Genomic DNA, 11,607 nt, shown 5'->3' on the forward strand with positions numbered 1-11,607 from the left:
AAAATACCTAGGCTGAAGAATTTTATTTAACACTTCCGATTTATCCACTTCTATGTTTTCAGCTTTGGTGATTTTAACTGTAGTTGGATGACCAACAGGAGCCGATTTGGATCGCTAAAAACCAAAGTAAATAATACTATTACATCCAGAATGTGTATAACTAAATAAATTTTGTGATCATTTTCCGCTAGACTATATGCCACAAAGTTATACCATATTTCTGCACATGCAAGAGTGTGCTGAGTGGAGGATCATCGAACAGTCTCAAGAAGCGCGAGCTTGGGGTCTTCAATTGTCAGGTGACTTCAAAAGTTAGCAGCTTGAAAAGGAGATACATTCTGTGAACCTCTGGCACAGATAATCTCGTCAAGACAATTTGTCGTAAATAGCATATTAAAAGGTTCCTTTTTGACCGTGAGAAAATGTCTTATGTAATAAATAATATTTAAAATTCTGTGCATTAACGTACCTACTATCCAGATAGATAAATGCAGTTGATCTTCCCTTGCAAACTTTATCAAGTTCTTAACTGTTTGTGTTTGGTATGGTTGGCGTTTTTAGTGTCACTTTTTGGCAATGGAAACGTTATGTAGTGAGTATTCATGTATTAAATCATTATGTTATGTACAATAAGCGCTGTTTTATTGTGGTGGCACTTTTTATTCATATACGGCAACAACGCGATCTGCGGAGGGGGATGCTTCCGGAGAGATCTTTTATTCCTATTTAGGTGTTACTAACGTGAAGAAAGCCCGGAAAATATGTGGGCGAGCGCAAACTCACGAACAATTACCGGTGTTCGGTACTTTTGGTACACTCGAATATTAGTGGGCTACGATCACTGGTTATTACAACTAACATTAAGGACCCATTCAAAACAGTAAAATCCATCTGTATTTTACGTTAAATAAAATAGTCTCACGCTGAAGAAACCAACAACGAGTTGTATAACTTTCCCGGCTTCGCCATGAAACTTTGCAACACACACTTTTATCGGATTCCACTCGGACAATATATAGTCATTATAGAAAAATTACCTAGGACAAAAATCTAAATCAACTAAATACATATTTTTATTTAGTTTTTTAAAAAAATATTTATTTGGTTAATAATTATCTAAAATAAAATAGTGTGTGGCGCCATCTGTTACGAGATTTTATTAAAAAAATAAATTATGTATTATTATTAATTATCAGAATAGCGCAAATCTGCGTAATCGTCGATTTAGCGTTAATAGCATTATTAATTTATTTTAATTATATTTAATTTTGTCAATAAAAGTCATATACTTTAATACGTTATAAACTGCGATAAATGAATATTAATTAATTAATTACCTGTAATTTTGTCACATCGTCGCTTTTCTCCGTAATGAGGATCGGAGTGTCATATTTTACTAACGAGAAAGATTCGATAAGCGAAGAAGCCATTTATTTACTTATTTTTTCTCCAAAGTTAAATCGAATATTTTGTTTCTATCGCCGATCGATTGTTTATTTTCTGTTGCTATGGCGACTATAGCTATGGCGACTATAGCGAAAGAAATGTATTTTTCAAAGTCTTTCGAAAAAAAAAAATTTTTAAAAATTGAATTTAATTTAAATATTCTTAAAACCATGCTAATTTTTCAATAAATAATAAAATTGGCAAATTAAAAATTGGTATTTGTTCAAAATTTTGGGCAAATCAAATTTTCCCATTCGCCCATGCTCTTAGTGATGGAAAGAGTTAAAAACTGAAAAGTACAGTCCCCCCCCTATAACACTGTAGATAATTCCGTGTTATATGAATTCCATGTTGTACGAGTCACTTAGATTTTACAAATACGTGTGTCGGGCTGTGAACGGATCACGTATTTGTAAAATCTAAGTAACTCGTACAACATGGAATTCATATAAAACGGAATTATCTACAGTGTTATAGGGGGTTGACTGTACTTTTCAGTTTTTAACTCTTTCCATCACTAAGAGCATGGGCGAATGGGAAAATTTGATTTGCCCAAAATTTTGAACAAATACCAATTTTTAATTTGCCAATTTTATTATTTATTGAAAAATTAGCATGGTTTTAAGAATATTTAAATTAAATTCAATTTTTAAAATTTTTTTTTTTTTCGAAAGACTTTGAAAAATACATTTCTTTCGCTATAGTCGCCATAGCAACAGAAAATAAACAATCGATCGGCGATAGAAACAAAATATTCGATTTAACTTTGGAGAAAAAATAAGTAAATAAATGGCTTCTTCGCTTATCGAATCTTTCTCGTTAGTAAAATATGACACTCCGATCCTCATTACGGAGAAAAGCGACGATGTGACAAAATTACAGGTAATTAATTAATTAATATTCATTTATCGCAGTTTATAACGTATTAAAGTGGTCTTAATATATGACTTTTATTGACAAAATTAAATATAATTAAAATAAATTAATAATGTTATTAACGCTAAATCGACGATTACGCAGATTTGCGCTATTCTGATAATTAATAATAATACATAATTTATTTTTTTAATAAAATCTCGTAACAGATGGCGCCACACACTATTTTATTTTAGATAATTATTAACCAAATAAATATTTTTTTAAAAAACTAAATAAAAATATGTATTTAGTTGATTTAGATTTTTGTCCTAGGTAATTTTTCTATAATGACTATATATTGTCCGAGTGGAATCCGATAAAAGTGTGTGTTGCAAAGTTTCATGGCGAAGCCGGGAAAGTTATACAACTCGTTGTTGGTTTCTTCAGCGTGAGACTATTTTATTTAACATAAAATACAGATGGATTTTACTGTTTTGAATGGGTCCTTAATGTTAGTTGTAATAACCAGTGATCGTAGCCCACTAATATTCGAGTGTACCAAAAGTACCGAACACCGGTAATTGTTCGTGAGTTTGCGCTCGCCCACATATTTTCCGGGCTTTCTTCACGTTAGTAACACCTAAATAGGAATAAAAGATCTCTCCGGAAGCATCCCCCTCCGCAGATCGCGTTGTTGCCGTATATGAATAAAAAGTGCCACCACAATAAAACAGCGCTTATTGTACATAACATAATGATTTAATACATGAATACTCACTACATAACGTTTCCATTGCCAAAAAGTGACACTAAAAACGCCAACCATACCAAACACAAACAGTTAAGAACTTGATAAAGTTTGCAAGGGAAGATCAACTGCATTTATCTATCTGGATAGTAGGTACGTTAATGCACAGAATTTTAAATATTATTTATTACATAAGACATTTTCTCACGGTCAAAAAGGAACCTTTTAATATGCTATTTACGACAAATTGTCTTGACGAGATTATCTGTGCCAGAGGTTCACAGAATGTATCTCCTTTTCAAGCTGCTAACTTTTGAAGTCACCTGACAATTGAAGACCCCAAGCTCGCGCTTCTTGAGACTGTTCGATGATCCTCCACTCAGCACACTCTTGCATGTGCAGAAATATGGTATAACTTTGTGGCATATAGTCTAGCGGAAAATGATCACAAAATTTATTTAGTTATACACATTCTGGATGTAATAGTATTATTTACTTTGGTTTTTAGCGATCCAAATCGGCTCCTGTTGGTCATCCAACTACAGTTAAAATCACCAAAGCTGAAAACATAGAAGTGGATAAATCGGAAGTGTTAAATAAAATTCTTCAGCCTAGGTATTTTTTCGCTTTGCTATAATCTTACTGTTATTTATGACTAATAAATTAAATATTTGTAATAAAGGAAAATAGAAGATAATGGACATATATTGATTCAACATGTCTCAAGTAGCCCAGCAACTACTGGAGATGTTCTCAATTTGCAAGAACAGCTAGATCAAAAGTTGGTTCAACAACAAGCACGAGAAACTGGTATTTGCATGATTAGAAGGAAATTGTATGACCAGTGCTTTGGTACATTTAAAATTCTTTGGTAGTTTAATAAATGTTCCTTTAAAAAAAAAACAAGTTGTGTGTGATTTTACAGATGAACTCATTCGTCAAATAACAATCAATTGTGCTGAGCGTGGATTACTGTTGTTAAGAGTTCGGGATGAATTTCGCATGACTTTAGCTGCTTGTGAAACACTTTACGAAAGTAGCATAGCCTTTGGAGTACGCAAAGTATTGCAGAGTAAGCAGAATAAGTTGGATACAGAAGTAGAAGTAAGTTTATAACATCTAGATAAACTAGTGTAATAAAACTTCCACTTTTCAAATTAAAAATAAACTAAAATTTTAATTTAGATGGAAAAACTTAAAGAAGAAATTGAAGATTTAAATCGTCATATAGCAGGACTCAAAGTAAAATGTAGTGATATTGAAAAGAATGTTAGAGAACAAGAAGAAGAAAATGAAAAAAAATTTTCATCTGAAATTCAGTCTTTAAAGATAAATAATCAACAGCTAAAGGTATGCAAATTTAGATTATTAAAGTGAAATATTAAGTTATGTTTGGACAAAATAATCAGAATTTCTTCTTTTTCTTTATTTCAGAATAAATTAAAAGGAATAATTACAGCCAGAAAACACTAATCTGTGTGTTTTCATCCATTTTAGATGTAGTTGTTAATAAGATTTATATTTTTTAATTTTTGTAATAAGTTACAATAAATACAGAAGTGCTTTATTTTTATTATTTCTAAATTTAAAAAAAATAGGTCTCTTCTAAATGGAATGACTAGGAATTTATTTCAACTCATAACATTCATATGTACAATAGAAAAAGATCCCAATACATATGCCATACATCATATCAGTTCCAGTATTAGTTCCAATTGAAGCCATACAGTTGGTAAAACTAACAAAAAATTACATAAAATTGTTTCTATCCAACTACCAATCACAAACAGTAAAAAATTAAATTGGTATTTTATTTTTTCCTTAAATATAAGGAATTGTTTAAGAAATTTCTTTCAATATAAGAAAGTATACTTAATTCTACAGTACAAGGAAAAGTCAGTTTATCATAATTCTGAATGTTCATCTAAATTTACATCAGTGAGATCAATATCTTCTTCTACTGGTAACTGAAAAAATTGAAAACATATTAGTTATTTAGTATATTTTAATTTGATTATACATGTATGTTTTGAAATTTATGATTAAATATAAATACAGTAATACCCCGAACTTACGTGATAGGTGGGACCAAGCGATAACCGCGTAAGTCGAATTCACGTGAGTCGGGGTATAATTACCCAATTTGTGTAAAATCCAAGTCGGATGTATGTAAGCTAATAAATGTTCTTGTTAATTAATCTTATCTCGTCTTTTGATTCGTTTACGGTTACAAGAAATCACCACATAGAGTCTCTCGAGTCTCCGTAGATATAACAAACACAGAAATAAATAACACAAAATAAATTGTAGCTATGTGTCGATTTCACGCGACACGTCCGAACATGTAAGCTGAACAATAGTGTGGGGGAGTGTGTAATCAAGAGTTGCATGGCGCTCAAACAAAAGACGAATTGACGAGATTTGAAAATCGCGTAACTCCAGGTTCGCATAAGTCAGGATAGCGTAAGTCGAGGTATTACTGTACTGTAAAATTGTTTTATGTTAAGAAAAAAATTTAATTTAGATGAATGAAAGTTTTCTGGTTCAAAGAACTGGAACAATTTTTTACTGTTATTTTCTAAAGATATCAACGATCTTTTAAAATAAAAACAAATCGTTTAATTTCATCATTCTTCCATCCAAAAAAAATATTCTTAGGGGTTCTCGTATTAAATAATAGATGCATTTTAGTTCTATTCTGAATGTAAATTAGTTATCATATTAAATCAAAACACAGATATTTAATTTTAATTCACTACAACAAAATTTTACCTTTATAAAACTTGTAAAATTTTCATTTCATTGCCACTTGATGTTCTTTAAAGAACATCAAGTGGCAATGAAATTAAAATATAACCAATCATCAATTTATGTATATTTGCAAGAATAGCTAGATAAAAAGTTTTCTTATTTTCACAACTCAACTGTTTAAAAGTATTTGAATTAAATTCATAGAAAAGAAAGGTATGTGAACACATTTGTATAAAATATAACTTCATAATCAATTTAATATTTAGTTTTAGTTTATTTTTAACATAAAAAAAACTTAATAAAAGAGAAGACAAGAAGGTTTGTCTGATATTTGTTTTAGGATTAATGGATGAACAACTAATGATCTCTATTGTAGAAGTGAAATATTTTTTAAAATCATATTCGACCTCCAGATTCAAACAAAATTCAAAATAATCCAATTTCAATTAGATTAATAAAATTTTTTATCTCAAAATTCTGACTTCATATTCTTATACAGTCCTTCCAAGAATAATAGAACATACAGTGATTGTCTAGAAAATCTTTATTTTCATGTAACTTTGATGAAATTTTCTAGTACATTTGATAACAAAATATCAGCAATTATTGCATAAGTTTGGAGAAAAATGATTAATAAAGAAAAGAGTTAGATATAATTATCAAAAATAGGATATCTAACATAAATAGGCATGTACTGATTGGAATTAATTACAAAGAAAGTAATGATTGGAATCCAAAAAATATGATCAACAAGTGAAAAGAAAGGTTTTGTAGATTACATAATACCTTACTATTAAAAATGGGGACAAGGAAAGGACCCTGAGAGGAAAATTGATGTATTTCACCAGAAAAGAAGTAAAATAACTTAAATTGTTAAAAATTTGGGAAGACTTTATGCAACAATCTCAAAGTACCTCAATAATAAGGAGCAATGAACAGGAGAACAAAACAGTTCAACAACAACTAGAGAACAATATGCAATTGTTCAACATGCACTGCAAAGAAACACATCTGTTCAAAAAATCAAAAATGAATTGAAGCTGAGCTGCAGTAAATCAACAATACACAATGTTTTGAGATCAACAAACAATGTTTCTTTAATCAAAATGAAGACAGGCAACCAACTCAAGGAGAAACACAAACAACCTCAATTACAGTTTGCCAGAAACAACTTTGAAAGAGGGGAAGGATGGTAAAAAGTAATTTTCTCAGATAAGAAAAAGTGGAATCTCAACAGACCTGATCGGTTTAAGTATTATTGGGCAGACAAAAGACTTGATCAGCAAAAGGTACAGACAAAAGCAGTACTCAAAGGGAGTAGCTGGTGGTGGTACACTCATAACTTGGACGGGGATTGGATAGAATGGAAAGACAGATCTAGTATTTATTGAAGGTCAAAACAACTCTCAAACTTTTTTTTTTTTATTTTCTTTTTGAAACCATGTCCTGCTTTTTATTTGTGGCATAGTAAACACTAGTATTGTGTTTTATTCCAAAGACACATGGACTCAACTAATAAAGGAATTTGATGGAAAATTTGCCATGTGTCTTTGGAATAAAACACAATACTAGTGTTTACTACGCCAGAAACTCTCAAACTTATTAAGAGCTTGTCTGAAGGCAACTGCAAACTTATGGACAGAATATTGCTGGACTGAATTCCTACAGGATAATGAAAGCTTCCATGTATCAAAATCAACATTATACTTTTTCAGACCAAGGTCTGACTTTTGGACTGGCCACCCCTCAGTGCAGATTTAAACCCAATTGAAAATCTTTGGGGTGACTTGTTTTCCAAATGTGGAATAGCAGTGGAAAGCAATACAAGACTGTCACTGAACTAAAATTGAGGCATGGAGAAATATTCCCTAAGAATGACTGAAATCTTTGATTAATTCAATGTCTAATCGTATTTTTCAGCTTGTTTCCAAAAATGGTTGCATAATCAGCTACTAATTTTAATTTAAAGATATCATAAGTCAAAATGTTCTATTAATGTTGGACATTCTATTTTTGCTAATAATATCTAGCTCTTTTGTTTATTAATCATTTTTCTCCAAACTTGTTGCAATAATTGTCGATATCTTACTATAAAATGTACTAGAAAATTTCATCAAAATTACATAAAAATAATAATGAGTTTCTAGGCAATCACTGTATGTTCTATTATCGTTGGAAGGACTGTATTAAATGATATATTTATATTAAAAAACTAGTTTATTTAAATGTCTTAAAAGTAATTATCAAATTATTTATATTTACAATGTTTTTTACTAGTAAATTGTTTTTAGTTCTATTGTTAACAGATATAAAAATTATATAATGATGTTTTACCTCTCCATCTTTACCATCCCAAGGTTCGGTTACATGAATTTTTGGTAATTTTGCTCCTTTCACAGGTGCACTAGCTCCTCTACCAACAGATACTTCCCTAAAATATTTTTATTTTAAATTTTTTGACAACATATTTATATTTGAAAACAGTTATTAATTTTCTTTCGAATTACCTGAGAAATTCATTAATGCCATCATAACTAAATGAACCTCTTAAAAGCGAATATTTCATTTTACGAATATTAACTATAGCCATTGCCTAAAAAAGAAAAAAAAAATAGTAATATACCTTATATATTAATAATAAAATATTTTATGTAAATAATAATGAATTCATTAGTNGAAACTAATCTATATCGAAAAGCAGAAACAATGGCAATAACAGTTAAGTGTGAAGAAATTATATTAAAAAATTGTTTCAATGTTTTCATCATATAATAGTAATGATATTACTGTTAGGGTTTAGAAATGAATTCCAAAGATGCATGGGCAACTCATACTTTGGCTCACGTTTATGAAATGGAAGGAAGAGTTACAGATGGTATCAGTTTATTTAGTTCTACTGAATCAGATTGGGTGGTAAGAAAATATATTAACTCTGGAATAGATTTAGCCTTGTCATTAATCTAAAGAATAAGCTATGCTCATTGAATGATTTACTTTGATTTGGAAGCTACCTATCAGCTAGTTAGCCAAATAATTCTTACTGTGCAGTCATGTTACCAAGAACAATGAAAAATGAGTATGTGAAGAGGGTGGACAGATTTGAGTGTCATGAAAAATATGTATTAGTAGATTTTATATATATATGTAAAATATGTTAACATACATACTTAATTGTGGGAATTGATTATTTATTATGTTATGTAAAGATTTACTTAACTTTTACAATTAACACAAAACTGTAGCTCAATTTAAAATTGCTATACAATATTATAAGATTTTATCTTTGTCAAAAATATTCTGTAACTATTAGAATAAACTTTGTTTAAATAGTCTAAATATAGACTATCCAGATCTGTTGTTGTTTCTTTGCTGATCTACAGAATATATTTTGATCATTGAAAATCAGCTAGTTAACATAGCTGACAGTTTACTGATGAAACTTGTGTAATCAGCCCTAAATTTGTACAAAATATGACATGTGAAATAAGTTTTCCAAGAATCAATACAGCTGTAAAATTGAAAGATCGATTATTATATTTTAACAATTATAAATTTGCTTTATGTGGTACTATTAATTTATGGTTAGAATTTATAGTACAGTATTTTGGATATTCTTTTATTGTCATTAATATTATCAAGCTGTTTTGCTGCTATTAATATTAAAAATTTTTCTACTATAGTTTATACATTTCAATATTGTAATATTTTTTTTGAAATATTTTTAAAAATTCTAAATGATTTTAGAATTTTTATATAATTCTTACAAAATTATCCTTTAATTGTATTTTATCTTTAAAATTATTTATTTAGTCTTGTGGAATGTTGGCCACTCACAATTTTTGGCATTGGTGTCTTTGTTATATTGAAAAGGTAAGAGTTTATTATTCAATATTATTTTTTAGATGAAAGTATTAATCCTTTATTTTTTTTAAAGGGTGAATATGAGTTAGCTTTTGATATATTTGATCGAGAAATAAGCAAAAGAATGAAAGCGGGAACTATGTTAAATATTGTTGATGCCACATCACTTTTATATCGGTTGGAACTTGAAGGTAATTTATTAAGATATTTAATTGTTCTAAGTCATTAACCACAATATAAATACAATCATAACACAGAATATATGCTTGATTAGATCTAATTTATGTCTACTCATGAATTGTTTTTGTTATGTTATATGTTTGTGATTCTTTATCTAAAGTTTTTAATAAATTTTCAGATAAAGAACATTAAAATAGTTCTCCCTACACAACCCAAAATAAAAAAAATTATGTACAGCCCGACAACATATTAAATAATAAAGTTTAATAGAGTCATAATTAACGCATTGACTATCATTGTGTTATTGGATGAAATGCTCTGACACCCTTCTCAACTAGGCACTTAATACATGTTAACAAATTCAGTTTTGCATACCAGGTGCAGTACTCAATTTATAATATTTATCAAAAGCTTATTTTTGCAAAAAAAAATACTAAACCTGAAAAAAATATAATCAGTCCATGCCAAGTATATACAAAAGATTAAAAAAATATATTATTATTATTCTCCAGTATGACAATAGAAGTTAATTCTCTGTAAAGAAAAATGTTTCTTCAAAATATCACTAATAAATACATTTTTTATGAGTTTTAATTAATGACTGTTTCAGTTATTTCTATTATTCTGGTAGCATAGCTTACTTCTCAGTCATATTTCATAGGTCAACTGCCTGTCATTTACATCTGTTTACTATGAATAATCATATTTTCATTTCTGGAACTAAATTCAAGACCACATTTAGAGAACTCATAGGTGGTATTTGGTAATATTGCCAACCATGATTTAACTTGTTTTCAACAGTCAATGTATTATTATTTTTCTTGTACTGAGATTTATAACATCTAATTTATAGTCAAAAAATAAATGATCCATGAGACAAGATTTAAAAATGAAAATTGTTTTGAAATGTTTGTTTATTTTGTTGTAAATAGAAATTCAAGAGATGCTTTTTTCTGTGAATATAATAAACATTTTATTTTAATACAGGACTGAACTAAAAACTATAATAAAAGGTTTTCATAACATCACATATCAATATTTTAATAATACAATTATAAAAAGTTTCTCATTTTATTAATGTTAATGTTAAATATTATAAATAGGATGTAACGTAAAAGATCGTTGGAACGAAGTTCATAATATATGTGCTCCTCATATTGAAGATCATCTTTTAGCCTTCAACGATATTCATCTTTTAATGTCTTGTCTGGGAGGAAAGCAGGAAGAAAGCCTACAAAAATTTTTAGACACTATTGAATTAGGAAGGTGCTTCATTTTATTAATTTAAGTTAATAAAATATATTATGAGAATGTTTTGTAGATACATTGATCATTTATACTCAATTAATATTAATATATTTTTAGGAGTAATAAAGTTTACAATAATACTTGGAATATACAAGAGAAATTATGCAAGGCTTTTGCTGCATATAATGATGGAGATTATGAAACAACCGTTAATCTATTACATCCAATAAGATATGAAATCTTCAAAATTGGTGGAAGTCACGCACAGGTACAGTACATTTTGAAGCTTACATATTTTACATTATTATTTTAACATAATTTCACAAATGATTTCCTTAAATTTTTCATTATTTAGCGAGATGTACTTAACTTGTTATTGATTTCTGCTGCTATTAAATCACCTTTAACTGTTCATCATAAGATTGCAAGGTACAGTTATAAAATTTTTGTAATATTACAAAAAACATATTCTTTTAACTTTAAATATTTTTTTTTTCCTATAGAAATTTATTAAT

The 11,607-nt window shown here is 28.7% G+C and overlaps 3 protein-coding genes across 3 annotated transcripts in view; 2 read left to right on the forward strand and 1 right to left on the reverse strand.

Moving 5' to 3' along the window:
* The window catches only part of LOC111618025 (tetratricopeptide repeat protein 38-like), a gene marked incomplete at its 3' end in the record, with an annotated part of 24,102 nt that extends 12,500 nt beyond the window's left edge, over window positions 1-11,602 (forward strand). The window contains exons 8-20 of the mRNA XM_023359444.1: window positions 3,561-3,667; window positions 3,735-3,862; window positions 3,978-4,124; window positions 4,254-4,402; window positions 4,937-5,015; window positions 8,478-8,521; window positions 8,597-8,716; window positions 9,614-9,673; window positions 9,738-9,855; window positions 10,948-11,110; window positions 11,210-11,360; window positions 11,448-11,521; window positions 11,596-11,602. Of these exons, the coding sequence (XP_023215212.1) occupies window positions 3,561-3,667; window positions 3,735-3,862; window positions 3,978-4,124; window positions 4,254-4,402; window positions 4,937-5,015; window positions 8,478-8,521; window positions 8,597-8,716; window positions 9,614-9,673; window positions 9,738-9,855; window positions 10,948-11,110; window positions 11,210-11,360; window positions 11,448-11,521; window positions 11,596-11,602 (1,347 nt within the window). The remainder of the gene's footprint in view (window positions 1-3,560; window positions 3,668-3,734; window positions 3,863-3,977; window positions 4,125-4,253; window positions 4,403-4,936; window positions 5,016-8,477; window positions 8,522-8,596; window positions 8,717-9,613; window positions 9,674-9,737; window positions 9,856-10,947; window positions 11,111-11,209; window positions 11,361-11,447; window positions 11,522-11,595) is intronic.
* Window positions 2,135-4,617, forward strand: LOC111618044 (33 kDa inner dynein arm light chain, axonemal-like). Its single transcript, XM_023359467.1, has 6 exons — window positions 2,135-2,328; window positions 3,561-3,667; window positions 3,735-3,904; window positions 3,978-4,156; window positions 4,238-4,402; window positions 4,487-4,617. Exons 1-6 carry the CDS (start codon window positions 2,236-2,238, stop codon window positions 4,523-4,525), a joined length of 753 nt encoding a protein of 250 aa, XP_023215235.1. The 5' UTR covers window positions 2,135-2,235; the 3' UTR covers window positions 4,526-4,617.
* On the reverse strand, window positions 4,659-8,415 carry LOC111618045 (protein disulfide-isomerase A6 homolog). The gene is made up of 3 exons (XM_023359468.1): window positions 8,311-8,415; window positions 8,138-8,234; window positions 4,659-5,019 (listed from the first exon to the last, which is right to left on the reverse strand). The coding sequence occupies exons 1-3, from the start codon at window positions 8,391-8,393 to the stop codon at window positions 4,957-4,959; spliced, it is 243 nt and encodes an 80-aa protein (XP_023215236.1). The 5' UTR covers window positions 8,394-8,415; the 3' UTR covers window positions 4,659-4,956.
* Window positions 11,603-11,607: the final 5 nt, after the last annotated feature.

The sequence above is a fragment of the Centruroides sculpturatus genome, unplaced genomic scaffold, assembly GCF_000671375.1.
Source record: "Centruroides sculpturatus isolate CEXI.00-Female unplaced genomic scaffold, Cexi_2.0 scaffold47, whole genome shotgun sequence".
NCBI lineage: Eukaryota > Metazoa > Arthropoda > Arachnida > Scorpiones > Buthidae > Centruroides > Centruroides sculpturatus.

Bases quoted from the DNA above. Each gene is read 5' to 3' on its own strand.
- LOC111618044 (XM_023359467.1), top strand. From the start codon at position 2,236: ATGGCTTCTTCGCTTATCGAATCTTTCTCGTTAGTAAAATATGACACT. The intron at 2,329-3,560 runs GTAATTAATTAA...TTTGGTTTTTAG, and splicing joins ACGATGTGACAAAATTACAG to CGATCCAAATCGGCTCCTGT. The intron at 3,905-3,977 runs GTACATTTAAAA...GTGATTTTACAG, and splicing joins ATTGTATGACCAGTGCTTTG to ATGAACTCATTCGTCAAATA.
- LOC111618045 (XM_023359468.1), bottom strand. From the start codon at position 8,393: ATGGCTATAGTTAATATTCGTAAAATGAAATATTCGCTTTTAAGAGGT. The intron at 8,235-8,310 runs GTAATTCGAAAG...AAAATATTTTAG, and splicing joins GGCATTAATGAATTTCTCAG to GGAAGTATCTGTTGGTAGAG. The intron at 5,020-8,137 runs GTAAAACATCAT...CAATTTTTTCAG, and splicing joins GGGATGGTAAAGATGGAGAG to TTACCAGTAGAAGAAGATAT.